Source organism: Lagopus muta, chromosome Z, assembly GCF_023343835.1.
Source record: "Lagopus muta isolate bLagMut1 chromosome Z, bLagMut1 primary, whole genome shotgun sequence".
Taxonomy (NCBI): Eukaryota; Metazoa; Chordata; class Aves; order Galliformes; family Phasianidae; genus Lagopus; species Lagopus muta.
The window spans coordinates 75,074,374-75,097,602 of record NC_064472.1 but is presented as its reverse complement, the minus strand read 5'-3'; the positions used below and the strand labels follow the sequence as shown (position 1 = coordinate 75,097,602).

The window sequence follows — 23,229 nt, the reverse complement described above, 5'->3', positions numbered from 1 at the left end:
AGTGGGGACCCTTCATGCTGAATGGTGCATACCTCCTCTCAGTGCAGGTCTGGCAGCATGCCACCAGGATGCTCACTGCTGCTACGCTCAGAGGTGGAGGTTTGGGTGGAAGGTTTGAGAGGAGTGAACAGTTCAGAGCAACACTGCAGCAGTGGGCCCTGGGAGAAGTGCTCCATCCCAGAATAGCAGCACTGGGGCAGAATACAATGCCTCTGGGCAAGCTGTGGGACTGAGCTGTGCAGCTCAGCAGTGGTGGTGCAGCCATGAGGCTGAGCCATGCAGGTTGGTGGTGGTAGTGCAGGTGAGCTCACTTCTCCAGTATGTCTCCTCTAGGGACTGCCAGCTCATTTGCTTTAAGGTAAAGTCCCACTGCATTTCCAGAGTGATGTGCAGAGGAAATGAAAACTCTGAATTCAAAAATCACAAGAAGCAGTATGTGAAGAAAAAGATGCCATGACTTAAGAGAACTGACCCTGCAAAGGAGTTGGGAAGACCGCTTGCCCCTCTGCACACAGGGTGCTGGGTTCAGTCCACCTCAGAGGATTCATCACTCATCCCAAAACCACCTACCAGTGCCATTCTGCTCCCAGGAGCTCCATGGAGTATTGGGGTGCTGCAAACCATCCCTCACTGAAAGGGAAAAGGACGGGACAGAACAGCAGAAGTGCAAATGTTGGCTGTCCAAAGGAAGCAAGATGTGTGGAAGGACATCAGTGCAGTGGGTACCACATTCTTCCTTAAACGTCATCCAAGTCTAATGGAAGATCTGCAGTCAATCTCAACCAGTTTAGGATCTTGGTAGGTAAAACAGGAAATAAGTTGCATGTTCAACACCCTTTTTAGTTGTTTTTTGAAGGGACGCTGTGTAACCATGGAGGAACATACATTGGAAGGGACCCTTAGAGGTTATTTGCTCTAAATTCATGCTCAAAGCAGAGCTTTTAAACAAGCCACATCCAGCTAAGTTCTGTCCTTTCCAACCTTAATGGCTATGATTCTCCCAGGACAAAGGTTCCACAGATTTCTGGGCTGCTGACTTCACTGTCACCACACAGCATGAAGGAGATCTGGCTTGTGCTGTCCTATCCATTGGGGTAGAACAACTGCCAGAGGCTGACTAGCAGGGAGCTAATAGTTCTCCTGCACTCCTATCTTTGTCCATGAGTGTTCCACAGGACGGAGGGCAATGACAACTCTGCCTCCTGCTCTGCCAGTGACTGTCCACTGGTCTACTTGCTCTCATCCAAACAAAGCGGATGGTGACACTAAAAAATAAAGGCACAAAAGAAGGAAACAGGTACCAAAGCACAACCCTACCGAAACAAAACATGTGTTTCAGATGTAGTGCTCAACCTGGAAAGAAACCGAGCAGGAAAATGCACTGCGTACACCAATAGTCTGTCATTTCCTACCCAGTTTGTCTCAATGAAACTAACAACCAGTTGAAAGTCCCAGGATAAGCAAACAGAATCAATAAAGCAGCCACTGAAGAGCAGGCTTGAAAAATTTTCCGGTAAGAGTTAACAGCCGGACATGCAACAGCAATAACTGTGCTGCAGAGAGAGACCTCTGAGGGAAAAGAGCAGCTTCTGTGTAAGCACCATGTGTCTATTTTGGCTTTGGTGGATATTGGAAGCCTAGTTCACGTATGACAGCAAGCCAGCCCATTCCTAGTCTCACACAGGTAGATCTAATAGAGCCAGCCCCACCAAGATGTCCCTGCTGACTGCAGCATGAAACAGCTGCTCATCCCCTGTTGTGCCATCCTGCTTTACACACAGGTTTGTTACTCTGAGATGTACACAGGCACAGAGTGAGAACACAGCAGAACATGGCAGTCACAATGTGAGCTCCATCTCCTCCTCGGTGGGCTGCAGACCTGAGGGCAGCATTTCCCCATCAGCCAACTGCATTTCACCGTCCCACTTTTGCACGGAAAGTGAGGGCAGCAGTGTGGCAGCACATGGATAAGGAAGGGTCAGTGATGACTGCAAAGGCAGCTCTTGGGTTTGCCTGTTGAGACAAGAAACTCAAGTCACCTCTTTGAAGTACCTCACAACATCTGCCCGGTGCACCACATTTCTCCTCTCACTGCAATTTCAGGAGCACTAAGGAGCAGCAATCCCAGTATCTAGAAGGAATGGGCAGAAAGCTTCTCTAATAGCTTTGACCAGACTTGTGATAAAAGCATATGGGCATCCTGCACCCGTGTCCCAAACACGGGCCAAGAGACAGGGAGAGGGCAGTTGGGCAGAGGGGAGAACTTTAATGAAAAAGTAACTTTTCCAAAAGGATTTTTCAGAACACCTGAGACCTCAACATCCAAACTAGAAGCTGCTGGCAGCATCTGGACCCTGCGTTGTCTGTCACTGTGTCAAGCAATTCATCCCTTAAAGACAGGAAAAAGGTAAATGAAACATTATTAAACAGAAAAAGAGAAATGCTTCCTATGCAATTATTTCTTCCTTTTTTATTTGTTGAGGATGAAATAGAAAGTAACAGATCTCAGGAGAAGAACAGCATTTGCAGATGGTTTTCAAGGAAATCTCTCTTTACACATAACAGTTTGATTTGTTGGATTTGTTTGAAAACAGCATGACAAAGCTATGACTAAAAGTGCAGCCAGTTCTAGGCAAGACAGAGCCCCTGGAGCTGCTGGGCAGAGCAGAAGTCGTGCACAGAAATACAACGTGCATACAGACGGATGCACACTAAGAGATGAGCAGTTGTACACCCACAGATACATGCACACTCTTTATGCATTTAGGCTTTTCTTGGTCTCATCTTATGTTAATGAAGACCATCCACAGAGGCTTAATACACCATGTGTAAATTCACTGTAAGCATCCAGTGATCAACAGACTGCTTACTGTCACATACGAATCCTTCCACTCAGCAAAAGTATTCTGCCTACATCTGTCATGTAGCTGTTGATTAACATTTGGGCAACCATTGCCCAAACCTTCACACGTTTTCAGCATCCTGGCGTGCTCTGGCTGTGTTTTTACACCTCTGTCAAAAAGCAGTGTGTTGTAGTTGCAGCCGGAAGGCACACAGTCATATTCAGATAATATCACTTGAACTTCCCAGTCCCGCCAAGACTGCCAATTAACTTCTAATGAGAGCTGTACATAATTTTATTTTCGTACAGACTGCACAGTATTTTCTCTTTCTTAAATCTTCATATTAAGTAGCACCCAGATGAAGATGCAGGCTGTCATATTTAAAAAATCAAACATGCAGATTTTTGTAAGACTACTCATTTCCAGGAAGCTACGAGGCACAGCAACCCCACCAGTGAGTAATGAGTTGTGGGTTAAGGTGGACGTACCTTGCTGTGAAGTCATTGTACGATTCTCGACCCGTGCTGCCTGCCATAAAATTTTAATGCTGCCTCTGACATATTTATGAAATACCTCACCCAGTCCTTGCAGGATGACAAAAAGATTTACACCTGTAATTACTGCAAGCACATAGGTATTAGATATGCACTTTAAACTTTTGTACACAAAGGTATTTAACTTTAATACAACAAAGGTAGGTGGTGCCACAGAGCAACCATACTGGAACTGCATTAGGAGAGAATTATCTCCCAGTACAAAGTGGACAACAGCCCAACTCATCTGCACAGAACACAGAGCTGCAATTACTGATGATAAGAAAGTTGTCCTTCCCCTCCCATGGTTGACATCTGCAGAGCTGTCTGCTCTTCCTAACCAGACACCAGAACTCAACATTTTGGGACTGTGGGTGGACACAAGAATAAAGCAAAGCAAGCCATGCTAATGATGTGTGGGCCCTTCACACCTCTGCTTAGGATTCTGAGCTAAAAATAAGATTCTTCTGAGTGCTGCCTGTTCTGTATACCTTGTGAGCCCACAAGGGAAGATACCCCACTGGACCTCTTGCTTGCAAACAGCGAAGGGCTTGTGGGTGATGTAAAAGTTGGAAGTCATCTTAGGCATAGAAATAAACTATTAATAGAGTTCGTAATAGAATTTGTGATTCTTGGAGTAGTAAGGAGAGAAGCTAGCAAAACTGCTGCCTTGGATTGACAGAGGGAAGACTGCAGCCTGTCCATAAGATGCTTAGGTGACAGAATATGTCCAAAGAAGGTCAATGAAGCTGCTGAAGAGTCTGGAGCACAAGTTTTATGAGGCTAAGAGATCTGGGGTTATACAGCCCAGAGAAAAAGAGGCTCAGGGGAGACGTTATCGTTCTCTCCAACTCCCTGAAAGGAGTCTGTAGCAAGGTGGCAGTCAGTCTCTTCTCCCAGGCAACAAGCAAGAGGACAAAAGGAGATGGCCTCAAGTTGTGACAGGGGAGTCTGAGGCTTGATATTTGGAAAAATTTCTTCTCTGAAGAAGGGTTATGAGGCATTGGAATAGGCTGCCCAGGAAAGGTATTTAAAAGACATGTAGATAAGGTGCTTAGGGACATGAGTTAGTCGTACAGTTGGCAGTGCTGTTAATGGTTGGACATGATGATCTTGGAGGTCCTTTCCAAGCTAATGATTCTATGATTCTAATAAATTTTCCAAACTATGTAATTGAAATGTTGCATTGAGATCAGATGAAAATATTCCACTCCACTCTTCATTCTGGTGTTTGCCTTTCTCTTATAATTTCAGCCCTTGTAATAGCATGATATGTTGTTACTTCCAGGAATTACACAAGTAATTTAACTAATTGCATAAGTGGTTATAAGATTGCAAGCAGTAATAATATATCCATAACGTGGAAATTGGAGTTCTAACACCTGGAAATTAAGAATTTCAGTAGCTTGAAAGGTACTTTGCTGTTGACATGGAGGCAGTCTTTATTAATGTGAAAATACAGATGTGAACAAGGGTAGGAAGGTGCACTGCTCACAGAGCAGTCTTCCACACCAATATGCTCTGAGACACAGAATCACAGAGTCATAGAATCACAGGGTTGGAAAGGACCTAAAGATCATCTAGTCCAACCGTCCTCCCATTGCCATTGCCATCACAAGCTACTAAACCTCTTCTTGTAGCTCCCACATGAGACATCCCACTGCCGTTCTCCTGACCTCAGTTTCAGAGTATGCAGAGCAAACCAACGTTCAGCTGCAGCCAGGGCAGCACCTCAGATAACACTAGGTCACAGCCCCTTCAAAGCAAGGAAAGCCCTTCCATCTTACTCTAAACCTTCACAGGGATGAACACTCCCAGTTTAGCAGCTGGGAGCCAATATTTTGTAACCAAAGCCATGTCAGGGTGAAACCTGCAGCCTGCTTGGTCTGACCAGAAACAGTTGGAATAACAACCTGCGCCAAGCATAAGAACACACTAGGAAGTAAGTGCTGATGGGAACCTCATTACTTCCCATGCTGTGTTCCCAGGCAGGCTGATGCTCAAGGACATCATGGCCTGTCCCCTGACAGAAACCTGTGGCACATCCTGACTGCCCAGGGTAATATTCCATGGGAAGATGCTTCTTCTTGAGTGCTGGCATTATGTTTCTCTACTACAGTAAGTGCAAAGGATTGAACACTAAAGAGCCCTTTGTAGAATCTCTGCTACAAAGAAGGCTCATGTGAGGAAAAGAAGACATAGCAGCGTCTTTACCCTGGCACAGAGACCAGTTGCTGGCACAGCAAGCAGCCCTTCCCCTACCTGTACATTGCCACTGAGTCCACACATCTTCATTCTGCAGTAAAACATCTACATATTCCAGGGAGTTACTTTTCTACAGGAAAGCTGCTGTGGTGCAAAGTAACCTTTGCTGCTAACGCCTGAAACTCCGAAGATTGAGTGGATTTACTGTGAAGCAGATGCCAAATGGGATCAATTTTAGTAACAGCCAGGAGAATGCATTTAAATTTCACAGCTTTTTTTCCAGTCAGTGTAGAGACTGATCCACAGTTCACTGCAGCCGCAGCTGACAGACAACATGCAAACAATCAGCATCCAGTGCCACATCTTGTTCTAGAAATTGTGAATATTTTCCTTCTGGGGATGCCTTACTTCCCTATTTTGGTTCTCTCTCTTCTCCTGGCACAGCAAGAGCTGAACGTGTCCTTGTGAGCAGGACATGCATGAGATGCTTCATCTAGCTTCCCGACCTACATCCCTCTGTGCGCATACTTACAACTGCCTGGTACAGGCACACAGCACCTGTACAGTTTTCCAACACAAATACTACTTTATACAGTTTGACTGTCTCTGTTTTAAAAGACATCCTCAGGCAAAAGAGTTGAATGGATATGGGGTGCCTTTAGAGCTCCCTCTTTCATTCTGACTAATTTTAATTGCTTAAAATTTTTCCCCTGATTTGTTTTTCTTTCCACTACTTCATTCCTTAGTTTCTTTTCACACTGATATCACATCAATCATACTGCATTGTTATCTACTGTAATGTCTTCACATTTGACTTGTTTTACTGATGTTTCAGTGTGTCCAGAAACTTCTGGAAAAAGAACACTTAATTCTAAGGTATTTCAGTGTTTGGTCTAAATATCAGTTTGTGACCACGTGAGTTTGCTGCAGAACAAATGTTCTATGTTCAGACAATCCTAACTGCCACTAAACTCCTTACTAGCAAACATCATGAAAAACTGAGCTTACAATCCACAAAAACAAGTCCAGCAAGTGGTAAAAATGCTGAGGTCAGAATTAACATTCTGCAGAAGAATTGCTGAAGACTCTTGCAGCTGCAAAGCTAGGGGCTCAGGGACGGATCCTTGTCTCCAGCCTGCAATGGCATTCCTTTGACAACACAGACAGACTGGAAACAGAAAACAGCCCATTCACTGCAGACTGACTTGGCAAGCGTTTTCTAAGACTGTGAAGTTGCAGGATTGTCTGAACTCGCAAGTTGAGCCCGGTCAGGTGCATCTTTTAGCATAAATAGAAACCCGGGCTTGGGAAAATGTGTGCAAAGCATTCCACCGCCATGGGCTGCTAAGAGCAGTCTATGGACATGCTCTGACACTCCAAGTTGAAAAGAAACTGCATTCTGCAGAGCACAGACCAATTGCAGAGCTTGGATGTGACCAGAGTTTAGACTCTTGCTCCCTGCATGGTGCTGTTTGACTGCTGCCTTCATGGCAGCGCACAGCTGACTTGGTGCACAGCGGAGTGCAGCCAGCATGGTGCAGGTATGCAGCAGCCATGTCGTGCTCCTTCTGCTCGTGGGTGCAATGGGCCATTAAATGTTTTCTCCTCTGCTTCCTTCTGAGATCCCAGCACTCTCTCACACTCAACCGTAGCGTGTCAGAAAACCTCCTGATTTGATACTACTGATTTGGTCTGCTCCTCTGCTGTCACCATCCATGTTATTGCTCCTATCACTCCCAGCACAGTTTGGCAGACACACCAGAGCAATTGTGGAGCAGACAATTTGCTGTTTGTAACTGCAGCGTATTTATAACCTCAAAGAGGTGAAGGCTCAGAAATGACACAGTGTTTTCCATACTCTCACATCTCTGATGCTCAGGTCTGAGGAACTCCGACACAAGCAGAGCTCAGCCCTGTAAGCACACGCAGTCTGTGTTCAGCTGGCAGCCCTTCCTGCACACCTAGGTAGCAATGACTGCATTTGGGACAAGAGAACCTTCCCTGGATTTTTGGTGCCTTGGTTTGCTAATCCAAAACACAGCTTTCCAAAATCCGAAGCTCCCTGGCCTCCTAATTACGTTCAGCTTTTTCGCAGTTACTTTGTGTTTTGTTTCCATCAATTGGCAATCAGCACTGACACAAAAACAAAGCCAACATGAGGGGCCTGGAGGAGCACAGCACAGGAAGTCCAACTCACAGCCCTACGGATCAGTGGATCCTGCTGGTGTGCTGCTGTGCAGTCTCAATGGGAATGAGCTGACACCGTGTAAAGGCAAGCTCTGCTGCTCATCCCTGCACTGATGCTACCTCCTGCAGCGCTCATGGAACTCATGGTCAACAGGCAAACGTTCCATCCACAGGCACCTCCTATTGGAAGTACTGGGACAGAGGCTCGGTTTTGTGCTCACAGCGCTCCGGGAACTCAAGTGTAGAATAGGAAGCAAGACAGGAAAACTCCTAATGACATTAAAAACGAACAACCAGCATGGCTTTCTAGACTTGGCATTGCTTCCACAGCCAGCTCCGCTGCCAGCAGATGGGCAAAGAGTCAAGCCCGTAGCACTGAATGAAACACCATCAGAAAGCAGCCTCTATTTTTAGGCTGCTGGCAGCGTCTCCTTGCGGGTGCATGAGCTCAGCTGCGCTGAGGCAAGAGATAAAAGCTGCATCTTTACTGCAAGTCTTATCCGGGGCAGCCGGAGCTCCTCCCGCAGCACTACGGCGGCTCTCGGGGTGGAAGCACAGCCATCGCCGCCCGCAGGCACTGAGAACGCCTTTCCCCCGCCCTGGGCACAGCACGGCCGCTGACCGCCGCCCCGGGCGCTCCCCCTCCCGCTCGAAGCCCTGGAGCCGGAGCCCCTTCGCCCCTTCCCCCGGCCTACCCCGGCGGGGTACGGATGGGGCACGGAACGCCCGCAGCCCCGCGGCCGGCAGAGCGGAGCCGGCCGGGCTGTCACTCAGGAGGAGCCCCTCGGTGCTCCGTGTTGGGTCTTCCTTGGAGGGGGGGGAGGGGGGGGGGGCTCTGTCTGAGCCGCTGCTGTCAGAGATTTCAGACGGAACGAGGCACCGAACGCGGGTCTGACAGCTCGCCGCCGAATTAGAGCTATTTGCATGCTAATTTTCACCGTGCTTAGCTCGCTGGCAGACCCGGAGCCAGAAGCAGCCTCTGCGTGTTTGGAACAATGCTTGACTGATCTAGCGGCGTTAACGAGCAAATTATGGTAATTTTGTTATTACAAATTCATAGAAATTTCCAAAGAGTGGAGCAATACAATATGTTTTTTTCTCCTCCTCCTCACTCCTAAATACGGAACCTTTTGTTTATACACACTTTGCTTTGCTTACTTATGTTTAGTTATGCATACTGTTTCACTTCAAAGGGAGGAGGCAGGAATTACAGCTGGAGCAAAGGGAAGCAGACTGAGCTGGATTCGCAGTGCAGATACCTGGGTGCTGTTATCAGCAGTTCCTGAAAGCTAAGGGCATGGGGAGGCTCGTGGGCCTTGCTCAGGATCTGGGCTGTAGGAAGGAAACCTGTTTGGGAGCAGAAGATGCAGAGGCTGTTGGCTTTTCCTTCTTAACCCTTCACCTTCTTGTCCTTGTCAGCATGGTTTCTACATCAGTTGAGTGAAAAAAAAATTTATGTATGCTCCGTCCAAGTGCAGAAGATGCACATCTGAAAGACGAACAACAGAATGTTCCTCTACACTCCTCTGGTCCTGGGAGCCCGTTACTCAGAATGTACGTGAGCAGTAGATAAGCATATATCATTTTCTTAACTACTTCGTTATTAACAATAATAAATACGTACTAATCATTTGTCAGTTGATTTCCAGTCTGTTTCTGCACTGAGATCTCTGTGATGCTGCATCACTTGCTTCATCATATGTGATGAAACTTATGTAGAATTTGTTCTCTGACCACAGAACAGTGGGAAGTCATCTGTGTGAAGCAGACCTAAACCTGGGAGAAGGCAGTAAGCTCACTTAAGTAGAAAAGACACCCTGCAACATCCTAAACATCAGTATTTCCTATTTCTTAGCAGCGGTCCTCTGGCTTTAAAGGCAGATGCTATGAAGCGTTGTTGTGTTCTTCCAGGGTCATAAAGGTGTTTCAGGGGCATTCTGCATGATGGCTGCATTTGCACTGGGTGAGTGTACTCAGACTCAAGTGTGACTCTCCAGCTGGCAGCTTTGCATTGCCTACAAGGTTGCTACATCAAGCACTTGCCCCAGCATCACACCTTCCACCTGCCTACAAGAGCACTGCCATGATTTCCCATGGCACCTCCATTCCCTGGTCAGGCTCTCTGCCTTGAGAGCATCCCCACAGATGAGTATACAAAACAAGCATCCCATAATGCACACATTTGCCTGAAGTCCACCAGAGCAACACCGGAGCATTGCTGAGCACCCTGGCCCCAGGAGCCCCAAACAGATGAGTGCCACAGAGGGCACAGCAGGGCACAGGGGGACGATGGAAATGAGCGCAGTATGATCCAGCCTACAGCAGAGCTGTGCAAAGCCAGGATACTGGCACAAAGTCAGTGATCATAATCAGCACAGGGACAAAAATCCTTGTTGAGATCTCAGTGTATGAAGCAAGCGAAGCAGATGGCAAACAGCTTCAGAAATCATCACCAAGCTCTAAGGAGACAACTTGCTGCTCTCCACCCCACTAGAGGAATGCCAAGGTTCATTCCTTGTTTTCAGCTTGATTTTCCTTTCTGTTTTACTGGTGGCAGCAGCTCCACTGTTCCAGTAGGCAGCCAGTTCAGCTCATGCAGTCCATCAGGACAGTGCAGGGCTGTCCTCCGGCTCTGACACTGATGGCCTCTACCAAACCACACACAGTGACTTCTTCGTCAGACCCTGTTTGTCAGTGTGTTACCTCCCACCTCCCTTCCTGTCACATTTACTGCTTCACACCATCACATGAGTTTGGCATGGGCAGAGTCAGGACAAATAGCACGGATATACAATGATAGCTATGACCAAAAGGTTTCAGTCTGTAGGGAAGCCTGTCCCTGAAGGCCCAGTGCAGGAGCTGCTCGCTCATTCCTGTCTTTTGATCCCAGCCTCAACACAGCACCTGTGCTTCTGTTCCTTGTAAAAGATCACTGTGTACCAAGCAGGTTGACAGAGGGTGTTTTCCCATCCAGGACTGGATGGGAGAAATAGACCAAGCAGAGAAAGGATACACAATCTGGCCTGTCTGCATTAATACCCACTCATCGCAAGGAAAAATTCTTCTAAAAACCATGTGTTGTTTTTTTCCTCCTGATACCATTTCTGCTTTGCTCATCAGGATGAGCCTCTTTTTTTTTTTTTTTTTTTTTTTTTTGATGAAAAATTGTAAGTGGCACTATTGCTATTTTTATACTTTTCAAAGACCAGTTTTGAATGTCAGTGTTTTCAGGTCCCTTTAGTTGGGTAATTGCACATGGACTTCATATAAAGGAAATTCATTTGTTCAGGGTCACTGCATGGTTTTTCATTAAAAACAAATTACCGGTGCTCAGAAAGGACATCTGGGTTTCAGGAGTCCCATTAATGACTGTATTTTCAGCATCGCTATTCTGGATGCTGTACCCTTTCCTGTCAGCCTGTGCTGAAGGCCCCTGGAGGACGTTGTGAATGACAGCCCTGGGGAAGGCAGGGCACGGGAGAGGGCTCATCCCAAAGACAAGGAGAGAGGAAAGAGTGGAGAAGACAGAGAGGGTAACGGGGTGTTATCTGAGCACTTTTGAAACCAGGGCCAGAAGAGCTATGGGCAAGCTTGAGCTGCTGAGCACAGAGCAGCCAGGCACAGGGTGCAGGCAGACAGGAGGTCTCAGTGGGTCCAGAAGCTGCACCTCAGGGGGCTGCAAGAGGGCACAATGGTCAAGGGTGGGAGAAGGATAGAGGGCAATTTCTGCAGGTCCTCATGGAGCCATCGGTCTCTGTCCTGTGACAAGGCCACTGCCAGAAGCCTCCATCGAGATCCTGAAGGCGATCCACACCTCTGTTGTTTAACAGCAGCTCTGATCCAGAGCAGAGCTCTCACTCCTGTGTATCTGCGTGGACTGCTAGCACACTGGTTCTCAGACAGCCACTTCCTGCTACAGCTCTGATCATTATGCCAGAAAGAAGCTCAACAGTTCCTGATTCTGTGATGTGTTTTCAGCAGCGCTGTAACCAAAACACAGTGTCACATAATGATGGGGTAATTCTGCTGCACAAGACTGCAGCAAATCTCCTGGTCCTGCACACAACACAGTGAGCAAAGAGCCAGACCAGGGTGCTCAGGACTGGAAAACCCACAAAGACAGAGACAAAACAGCTTCTCCAGGCATCTGAAGATATCCAGATGGGTGGAAGTTTGAAGCCTTCCCATGTATCCTATCTCCATCTGTTTCGGTCAACATGTATTGCCTTCCCTTGTGCCTCCTGTGCATGGATAAAGGTATTACATAGGATGGACTCCTGGATGCATGTCACAGTGCTGTACTTGTATCTAGCGTGCAGGCAGAGCTTGGCACCAACCATCGCTCTCCAAGCTCAAGCATCCCACCAGTTGTCTTCCCATCCAGCTGTCCACCAGCAGCTCCATGCCATAGCATGCAACAGGGCCTGCAGTGGCCATGCAGCAGGTGAAGAGGGGAGATGCTCCTGTGGGAGGGTCCTGCTGATGGAGAGTCAGGACAGGCTGATAGTGGGGAGCCTTTCTTGTTCAGATGGAGAGCAGAGAGGTGGGAAGAACAGTAAGAAGAGAACAAGGAGCTGAATCCATGCATGCTTGGTGAAAACGCCAAGGGGCTCAGACATTTCCCTCACATTTCACACGCACCATGTGAGGCGGACACCACAGACATGAGGCAAGCACCAGCAGTGCACTGAGGAACCAGTGAACTCACTGCAGCACAAGCAATGTCTGCAGGAGGCAGAACAGAACCCTTTACATCTCACCATGGATCTGTTGCTCCCACACCTCTAACTACTTTGCTCTCACAAATACTTAATTATGAGCAGAAATTCGTGGCTTACAATTAAAAAACTTATTGAGGAAGCATATTTCTAGCAAGTGCTCTGAAAACTATGAGAAGGAAGCAGCAGGTCACAAAGTAAATCCCTGTGAAAAGGTAAAACAGATGCACACAGGCTTGGTCATGGCAACATGTCTATATCAGAACTACCACGGATGTTCTGTGGCCCCAGCCCTGATCTGACAGCTGGCTTTGGATGCTCTCCCCAGCCAGGCAAATGACAAGAGGCAAAGAAGAATTGGGAAGATGTTTGGGATGCTAGTTAGCAAATTCTCACTTAAATGAGAAAGCAAACCTGAAGAAATTGCAGCTGACCTTCACACTAGCTGGAGCAGAAGGTTGTTATTAAAGGAACCAGTGAGAGGAACAGTGCAGTTATTCAATGTAACGGGTCACAGAGGCCTATGTGTAGTTAAAAATAAAATCTATTACCCAGGAAAACTGGCTCAGATGACTGTACATCACCGAACCCCCTCTGGATTTCCTTGTGCTGAGCTCTGCCATGACCATCATTCTCACAGTTCTGTGTCCTGCTCCAGCAGGTGTACCCAAACAGGTGGCAACCATGGACACATCCATTCCCCCGGCATCCACCAAAAGGAAAAGGAAGAGTAAAGCCTCTGGGAGGTGACAGAGACTCAGAGCTGCATATTGGGTGTAAGTCCAAAAGAAGGCAACGGATTCCCACAAGGTTTCTAAAAGCCTCCAGATCACCACTCTCAGGTGCACATAAGTTGTCTGAAACTTCCCACGGGTAAGTTGGCAGCTGCAGATGCCAGATAAGGCCGACCTCCCCCTTGCCTTCCTTGTCCACAGGTTTACCCTCAGTGGCAGAATGAGCCTCGAGAAAAGCAGGGGCTCAGGGCTCTGGTGAAGAGCCAGCACAGGAGAGCCCGAGCAAGAGCTGAGGGGACTGGCAGGATGGGACATCAGACACTGCTGAACCTGCTTCCCACTCGCTGCGCTACATCTCTAAGCTGTGAATGTAACAGCAGGTTCATGCACAGCACCCTCATTTGCCCATACATCTCCATGGCCTGCCTGACACACATGTGATTAACTGATCCTGGTGCTCCAAATGCTCAAAGTGTAACAGCCATGTTAAAAAGTTAATGGAAGTGCAGACCTTCAGCTGATCTAAGCAGCTGGCAATGCCTCTGAAGTAAGAACAGCCTCAATGAGGATGGAAAAGCTTACTAGTAACTTTGTGTGTCCTTGAGAAATAGCATGCAGCAAGGAGTCAAACCTTTCAGACCTGCATTCGGATCTTTACAAGAAATGAAGAACTTTCCAAAAATTATATTTGATGGGTAAAAATTATTTCAACTCAACCTCTGACCTAGCTTCCATAACCAGCACAAGTAAAATGGCTGTTTCTTTTTCTTAATTTTTCAGTGATCGGCTGGAACACATATTACAGATTATAATCAGTTTGGGACAAAAATACGAATCCCAAAATAGCCAGGACAATAAATAATTACCATTGACTACTGCTTGCTTACTGAGAGCTGTTTTCCAAACCACCGTCTCCTGAAGCCATGTGACTACATATGAAATTCCACTTTGGGAGATTTTGTTCAATAACTGTCTGACCTTGCTGACTCCAAAGTGACAATCTCAGAGGACCTTAAAGGCTTGGAAAGCAACAAGTAGGGGAAAGAAAGAGAATCTCCGAGTACCCATTCATTTTCAAACCATACGATACTGAGACAGGAGAGGTTTAGGTTGGATTTTAGGAGGAAGTTTTTCACACAGAGGGTGGTGATGCACTGCAACAGGTTGCCCAAGGAGGCTGTGGATGCCCCATCCCTGCAGGCATTCAAGGCCAGGCTGGATGTGGCTCTGGGCAGCCTGGTCTGCTGGTTGGTGACCTGCACACAGCAGGGGAGTTGAAATGAATGAGCATTGTGCTCCTTTTCAACCCAGGCCATTCTATGATTAGGGTCCAGATTCATGAATTTTAACATGTAAGTTTAGGGCTTAGAATACTTCTTTCCCTTGTAGACAGCAATGTCTGTCATGCCCAAATCAAAGACAGCAGGGCCTGAGGATATTGTTTATTTCAGGCTGAAATGAGAACACTGATTTCCAGCAGCACTAGGCCCCCTGTGCTCAGACAGGAGCAAGCCCATGCAGACTCCCTAGCACCAGGCATTCACCTGCTGCTTGCTGCCAGCGCCCAAATGTCACCATCCTGCTCAGAGCTGTGTGCACATGCTCAGCCAGTACCAAGTGAGCAGTGCACTGTGTGACACAGACACGAGCCAAGCTCTGCCAGACCCTGAGCACTCAGCTCCCACCGACACAGTGGGACACCTCTGCAGTGCCGCCTCTCCACCCCCCTTCATTTTGCAGACTCACCAGGCACCATTCCTGTCAGCGCAGGGGCAGAATAGCTGCCCTGTCCAGCAGGGGGGACGTGCGGAGGGTATCCTGGGAGGGTTGTGCTTGCCAGCTCGCGACCTGAGGAATCAAACCAACAAATCACCACGTGAGCATCACCGCTGGCAGACATGCTCCTACACCTTCCTGACTGCTGCAAAGACCTGTTTGTCACAACAGCTCCGCAAGCGTCAGCAAGCAGCTGCTAGCTTGTTTGGAGAGAGGAGAAACAGTTCTGCTTACTCTACCAGCTGCCATCATGCTGTGGCAAAGTGAGGGCTTGTGAGGGGAAGAACAGATTCCTGTGGGGAGATGAAGCCCTGTTTTGAACTCCAACTGCTCTCCTTTTGCTCCCAAGTTTCTCCAAAGTTCAGCTTTGTAAAGTCAAAGTTTGTAAAATAATGCTTATTTTAACAGCACTTCTCCAGGAAACTCTCCAGAAAATTACACTGTATGAGCTGATGGATTGCAGAGATCTAAATGTGATAAAAGCATTATTTCCATCTTCAGTTAAAGTCATTTAGGGAAACACACACACACACACACACACATTGGGACATGAATTAATTTCCAAAACACAGCTGATGTTCCAGCAAAAGAGCAGGCAGTTCACAGCCTGATGCAGTACTCCTCACTGATGCTAGGGAAACCTTCTGTCATTAGGGTCCGCACACAACGCTGCAGAAAGCAGCTATGGGCTGTCCCCCACCTCACCATACCTCTCATCCAGAGTGCTGAGGTGCCCTCGCTTCAAACCCAGCTCCAGGCAAAGCTCCACACGGCCCTTGGGCCCACAGCTGTAGATATTTCACCAAAGGCACAGAGGAAGCAATGGCCGCACCCTGCCAAGACGGCATCTCCCACAGTGCAGATCATCTCCAGGCAGGGGAGGAAAAAGGGACCCTGTTCTGTGTGCCACCTGCAGCAGGGGTTTGTCCCCTGTCCCCTGGCTCAAATGTCATCTGGATGCTACTGAGCCCACACCGTGGAGGAGATCATTCAGGCTGCACTTGCTTCAGTTTCACAGGCTGCCCATAGAGGTTGTGGAGTGTCCTCCTCTGAGATGTTCAAGACCCACCAGCAACCACTGCTACAGTGCTGGCTGGAGACACAATCAGCTTTTCTTTTTTTTTCCTCAAATGGAAAGTGAGACTGAGGGGCAAGAGCAGCATAATGGACTCTGTATGCTTGGCCTAAACCAGGTCACTGATTAGCTGACAAACACTTGGTTACATTCTGCAGATAACTAACTAACTGCTTCTGATCCTCTCAGCAAGGGAGAGAGTCCTGAAGGCCATGAAATTATTCCATCCACAATATCCCTGAGGGTGAATATTCAGAGCAGCGTGCTGCACTCTGGGGTCCGCCTCCTCACTGGGCTCCTTCATGCCACTGGGGAGTACCCTGAAGTCTGTCTGCAATGTGGACTCCAACCCATCACATGCCAGGGATTCATTTGCTCCCCCAGCCCTTCCACAAAGGCAAAATTCAACCAAACACTGTTCGAGCAGGTGACAACTCAGCCCACAGCATGGGAGTTGGAACTCGATGTTCTTTAAGGTCCCTTCCAACCCAACCCATTCTATAATTCTGCAATTCCATGATTCCCAGGTCCCAAGCAAGCTCTTTCTCATCTGTGTATAATTTTTGCCTTTGTCACAGACACAGGATAAGGGAGGGGAAGGGAGGGGAAGTTGAGGAGACACAGCTGAGAGGATGGGATGCTTTCACATGAGTGTGGATGGCACTGGTGTCAAACAGCACACCACTCTCCTACAGTATCCTATTTCCACAAACCAGACAGCCAACTGTCATCACCCACCAGAACTGCAAGTCAACCAGGAACCAGTTCAAAGAATGTTGACTGGCATAGGACAAAAACAGTAGTCAACCCAGAAGTAATGTTTGAATAGAAAAGCATGAATACAGAATCATCTGCACTCCACAGCCCTTGTCAGAGTGCCATACAGACAAAGAACCCCCCTCTGAAAATGCAAAGGTGCAGGAAGATGCGGGCTAGAAGAGGACCACATCTGGAGGTGATCCTGGCTGTTCCATCTCCTCGATAGAGAAAAAAATCCACCACTTCCTTAGCAGGCTGTCACAAGTCTGATGGATTAAAGTGCTGCAGCACACCAAGTAATGTGACATTTAGAAGACGTTTCCCAACAAAGTATCCTGCAACAAGGAACACGCTGGTCTAATCCAGTCAGTAAACGTGTCCATCTTGAGCTTGCTACAGGGATGAAATGCTGCACATCATTTTGAGGCTTATTCCTGCTGGAATTCATTCTACATTCCTCCAGAAAGTAAAATATAATGATGCTAAATAACAACAATATCAACTGGCGCAGTGGGACCAGGGGCTGCAGATGTGTGTCAAAGTGCTTGGCCCTGCACACAGCAGATACGCAATGAATGTCCGTCCTTCCATTCACTGCGAGCTGACGGCGTGCTGGCACTGACAGCAAATTATCATTTCCCAGAAAAAGTGCAAATAAGTAATTTTCTTCCATAAAAGAAATTATTTTGCAACCAGCAGCAGGAGAAGTCAGCAACACCCTCCCCAAGCAGCATGGCCAGCAGCATGGTAAGGCCATGGACATGGGCCGGTCTGCACCCCTGCACAAGATAACGCCCTGGCAGCATGCAGTGGAAACTGCCTCCCTCATCCCCAAACCACAGTGGGAGGAAGAATGAGGGAGGGGTTCAGAAACATTCTTCATTTTACTTACCTTCTGTTAAAGAAAAGAGGTGAAGAGCATTTCCAACTGTGTCTTTGTACACTGCTGTGTGTAAATGTGAGTCCAATTAACTTCACACTTAACTACTAATGAAATTATCTCATTTTGCTATCAGCTCAAGTCTCATCCATGGCAGTAATTAACCACTGGGGGTTGTCACTCCTAGACACATGACACAAGGACTTCCCCAAGCTCAGGTACTTCAAACCCTTGCAGAATTCATTACCCTGACAGTGTGAAAACCCTTCACTTTCAATACCACAGGGCACCAACATGTTTTTTTTCCCCTTTATCTAACTGATTGCCAGTAACAGTGTGAAAGAAATGAATGCACTGGAGAGGTAATTAATTACTGCAAAGGACGCATTAGAAAATGCAGAGGGTTCAGGTGTTGGGGGTTAGCTCAGGAGCCCTTTTGCCAATGCAATAGAACAGACTCTCTGCAATAGAGGACTTGTAATGTTTCTTCCTGAGAAGACCCAGGGGTTGTCCATGCATCATCTCCCACCCACTTTTCATGTTTGCAGCAGACTGAGGTTGCCATCAGCCTAGGAATACAAAGACAGGGCAGTGCACTGGGTCCACAGTAACAGTACGGTGCCACTCCTCCAGATACAGGTTCAAGCAGAGAATAGATAACCAGTACAGTAAGAACCAGCTTTTCCATTTTGGTGACTCCTTCACACACACGCTTGTGCCACAGACCTGCTCACACAGGAAGGGCTCTGAAATGGGCACCCAAGGCAGTGCACACCTCACATCCTGCCCAGCACAGTGGTGCTTCTCCACTGGAAGCCAGAAGCAGGCAGGGTCCCAAGCAGGCAGGACACACACGGAGCACAGAAGCCAAACTCATTACCAAAACTGACTTCTCTGAAAAATCTCCTTCCTCTACGACAAGTTCTTCCTTTGCCAAGTGCAGATTTTGATACTACCACCCTTGTTGTTCCAGTCATTATTGTAAGGAAAACTTTTGACTGACTTCACAACACTGACAGCAGGAAGAAGACCTCAAGAGACTCAGAGAACCAGAAGTGTTTCTGTTGGAACAGACCTTCAAGGACCACTGGCCCCAACCCACTGGGATGCGTGTCGCACTGGCAACAGTGGCATCAGGAGCAGAGCAGCACCTCAACTGGAGATGAGCTCCTCGTAAAAAAAGAATCCAGTGTGATTGCATACGACGTACTGTTCTGCACTGCACCTCTGTTGTTACCATGTCCCAGCCTGGTTACAGCCATAACGAAGGAGGAAGGAATTAATCCATATTTGTCTTTTCCCACAGGTGCAATGAAATTATAAAAGCCAGCTATCCGCAGTGATTATTAAGAACTCAGTGTACCTGTCACCTACACAGCTGACTTCCAAAGTCTGGAGGAGACTAAAGCTGGGGCAGTAGCCTTGGACCTTCCTCCCCATCCTATGTCCCCAGCCTCTGCCTTGCAGTCGCCTCTACCATGCTGAATGCAGAGCAGGCCTGCTCCATCCAGAAATAGCAAGAGCATGCACCATCCTTTGCTCCATCCTAAATGTGCTTCAGGTTTTGCACCCCAGCAGTGCCCACAGTCTGCATGTGATCGTATCCAGATTCCTGGTTACTCCAGGAAAGGATATGGCCCCGGCACAAGACGTGGGCAAGCTGGAGCACAGCTGTTAATGAATAACTTCCCTCCTGTGTTCATCGAGCTTTATTTGCAGACATCAAAACCACTGCAGCATGCTTACTGCTATGAGTTACCACTCCTGCACCTAATTAGAGGCAGATAAAACAGTGGTAACACACAGATCACCTGTAATGATTTTGCTGACTCGATTATTCTTCTGACAATTATCTCTGGCTGCCAAAACCTCACAGGAATGTCAAAGTCTACTTCCTACAAAGCAGGTAATGTCACAGGTGTGACCATGAAATCAATAATGAGGCATAGCTCTTGCAGAGGGCATCCAGGTCAGATGGAACAGCCCTTAAATTAAACATTGATAAGCAGAACACAATTATCCATCATGTTTAAGTGCCTGTGTGAAATTAGCAGCCAGGGAAAGGGAGCAGTGGGCAAAAGATTAGTGGAGGAGGTGTTGAAATCACACTGTCCACTGTGACTGTGGCTGTGAGGCTTTGTGATAGCATTACTGTAATCTGCTATCAAAGCCATAAAAATCAAATTAAGCACACTGCTCTGAAACAGGGCTTGTGGGTTTATTTTATTTCTCACCTGCAAGGAAGCCACAGATGTTTGTCTATTGGAGTTCAGATTTACCCTTCCTAGCAGGTATCTCTGCTGCTCAGCACTGTCACAGACCTTGATGTGTGGGGAAAACATGCTCTGATCAGTGCAGAACAAACGGGCACGATAGTTATGGACAAGCTTATTGCTTCCTCACAGCCTAAGGGTGCCAACACGTGCACCTGACCACTGCCATCACAGAAGGGGAAGGAAAGGGAAGGATGGGACATGTTCAAGATGGAAGTGACTTCACGATGTAAAATGTAAGCGGCTGGGAGTAGATAGAAAAAGTGGTTCAGATCAAAACAAGGAGTGCATGCTGCTCTGGACTACTTGTATTTTGCTTCACCACCTGCTTCTACCTGAACTCCCACTCAGCTCTCAGAAGACACACGGGACACCAATGCAGGGCTTAGTCTCTCCACCAGTGTAGAGGAAATGCATCTCCACAGCTTTGGAAATGGTGGCAGGCAGCTCACCCAGGCCTCCAGCCCCTCCCCAGGGGCAGGACAGGACCTGGTGGGCTGCTGGTGGGCATTGGTGCCCTTGCTCACCCGGAGGATGCTGGTGCCTGGGCAGAAATTGCTGGCCCTTCGTCTCCTCAGCATACTCCTCAGCATACTGCAAAGCAAAGGCATTGTACCAGGCAGCCAGGCAGCCAGTATCTACCGCTGGAACTGATGCAGATGGAAAAACAAGTCCTGGAGCTGAGAATTGGTGGCAAAGACAGGACAGACATTTCCATGAACGCTGCCTGCGACAGGCACAGCTCTCTGCATTTTCTGTTGCAAACAACAGGTAGGAATTAATGAAGCCATGTGAGACAAGCCATGGCTTGTTTCTGACTCTGTGGCTCCCACTGCTTTAGAAGGAAAACTGACAAGGAAGTGCAACCCGCAGGCATGTGCGCATCGTAAATCCATAGGTGGGACAGACCCACAAACATGCTTCCCCCCATCCATAGCACTGCTGCCAATTATACAGACCTGCAGCTCTCCTGCTTCAAAAGGGATTCACTGTAGTGAAGTGCTCTGCCTGGCCTTCTGTGTTAGTTTGGAATGACATCGAGTGTTACATTCAAAGGCAAAAAAAAACCATGTGTCTGCTTATCTAAGAGAGCAGTTAGCCTCCTCCTGTCAAAACGACATGTAAAACGGCAGGAGAAAAGAAAAAAAACGCACAAAGGAAAAAAAATGCAGAGGCTTATCACTGCCTCAGAGTCTAAGGCCTCTGAAATACCATTTCTTAAAAGTATCATTCATTTTGCAGAGTAATTTGCAAGAAAAACAATTCCACGCAGTTCAGAACTTCAGAAAATGTAGAAGAAACCAAAGCAGCAGCAGCAATAACTCCTCCTAAGTGTCAGTGCGAACTGCTCTGCACTCCACCTCCCCTTCCACCCTCAGTCAGAGTGGCCCTCACACACCTCACAGACACTGCCAAATTAGCCATGGTTTTTCTTTCGTCCCATTATTTCTAAAATGCACTCCAGCCAGCGTGCTGCATGCAATGAATGAAAGAACTAGGAGAATTAAGCCACGCAATGAAACAGCCTTCTGACGAATAAAGCTATGGAAATTTTAGGCTCCATTTACTTCTCAATCTAATTTTGCCCTCCAATGCACATTATGTCTGAAATGGGATCTCATGTGGTTTGATCAGTGATCTTAATGCATGCAGAAGCAACATATTCCCTTTATTGTTGTTTCCTCTCTGCAACACAGCAGCGCTTCTAAATAAGAATAGCATAGCCAGGCTCCACAAGGCCCACCTCCACAGCCATCCCTGTGCTGCTGGAGCGCTGCAAGGCAACCACGAGTATCACAGCAAGGAGACATGTGCTGCACGGGCTCCCAGCTCCTGCTGACAGATTCAGAACCGGCAGTTCACAACACTGCAAAAGCCACGACAGCAGCCAACCTATTACAAGAAGTTCAATTAGGATTTTTTTGATTTTGTTCCTATTCTAGTGTTTGATGTTTTATGCATACTCAGAAGGTATCTTCTAGATTCACTTTGGAGAAGAAAAAAAAAAAAGAGGCTGCTCTTGCAGCTTGGAAAGCAAATGGTCCCTGGGCTGCATCAGCAGAGGAGTGCCCAGCAGGGACAGGGAGGTGATCGTCCCCCTCTACTCTGCTCTTGTGAGGCCCCACCTGCAGCACTGCGTCCAGGTCTGGGGCTCCTAAGATAGGAAAGGTTGGAGCTGTTGGAGAGGGTCAGAGGAGCCACAAAGATGATCAGGGGCTGCAGCACCTCCCCTGCAAAGACAGGCTGAGGGAGCTGGGCTTGTTCAGCATGGAGAAAAGAAGGCTGCGGGGTGACCTCATTGCAGCCTTTCAGTAATTAAAACAGGATGATAAACAGGAGGGGAATCAACTTTTTACAAGGGTAGACAGCAATAGGTCAAGGGGGAACTGTTTTAAGTTCAAGGAGGGAAGGTTTACATTGGATGTCAGTGGGAAGTTCTTTACAGAGAGAGTGGTGAGGTGCTGGAACAGCTGCCCAGAGAGGCTGTGATGCCCCGTCCATCCCTGGAGGTGTTCAAGGCCAGGTTGGATGGGGCCCTGGGCAGCCTGGGCTGCTGTGAAATGGGGAGGTTGGTGGCCCTGCGTGTGGCAGGGGGTTGGAACTTGATGATCCTTGGGGTTCCTTCCAACTCAAGCCATTTTATGATTCTACGATGGGGCTCTAGGCAGTTTGATCCGGTGGCAAGCAACCAGCCCACAGCAGGGGATGGAACAGGGCGGGGTTTAAGTTCCCTTCCAACCCAACCTTTCTGTGATTCCATGAATGCAGAGGGCTTTGGGGAGCAGTAAGAGCAGAACAGAGGAGATGGAATACTTTGCAAACCTGCCTTGGCATAGGTCTTGCCAGCTCCAAGCTGGGCTCTCAGCACTCTTCACAGACACCAGGCCCAAGGGCAGAGTACATGTCAGTTCACTGTACAGCCTCTGAAGGCTGGGGCATATTCAGCCAGGCACCAGGCACTCTTCAGCCAGAGGTACCTCCTGGCAGAATGCTGCAGTACTGAGAAACAACAGCAGTCCTTCCAGCAAACATGACACAGGCAGAGAAGAATCCACAGCGCACAACCAGAGTCAGAAACAAGAACAGAGAGAGTATACAGGCAGTCAGTTACCCTGCTTGCTGATTAAGCACAGAGGAAAACAAATATGACATCTTCCCCGGGGTTGCAGAGTTGTGATAACCCACACCAAATATTCTCCATCTCGTAAGAATCACTTCAAGATCTGCATCTGAAATTAATCTGAG

General features: G+C 47.8%; 1 protein-coding gene across 2 annotated transcripts in view; it reads right to left on the bottom strand.

Moving 5' to 3' along the window:
* PAX5 (paired box 5) overlaps positions 1-23,229 on the bottom strand; it is a 118,947-nt gene that overhangs the window by 14,084 nt on the left and 81,634 nt on the right. For both annotated transcript variants that reach the window (XM_048932240.1, XM_048932241.1), the window contains exon 8: positions 14,967-15,068. In XM_048932240.1, coding sequence (XP_048788197.1) covers positions 14,967-15,068 — 102 coding nt within the window. The remainder of the gene's footprint in view (positions 1-14,966; positions 15,069-23,229) is intronic.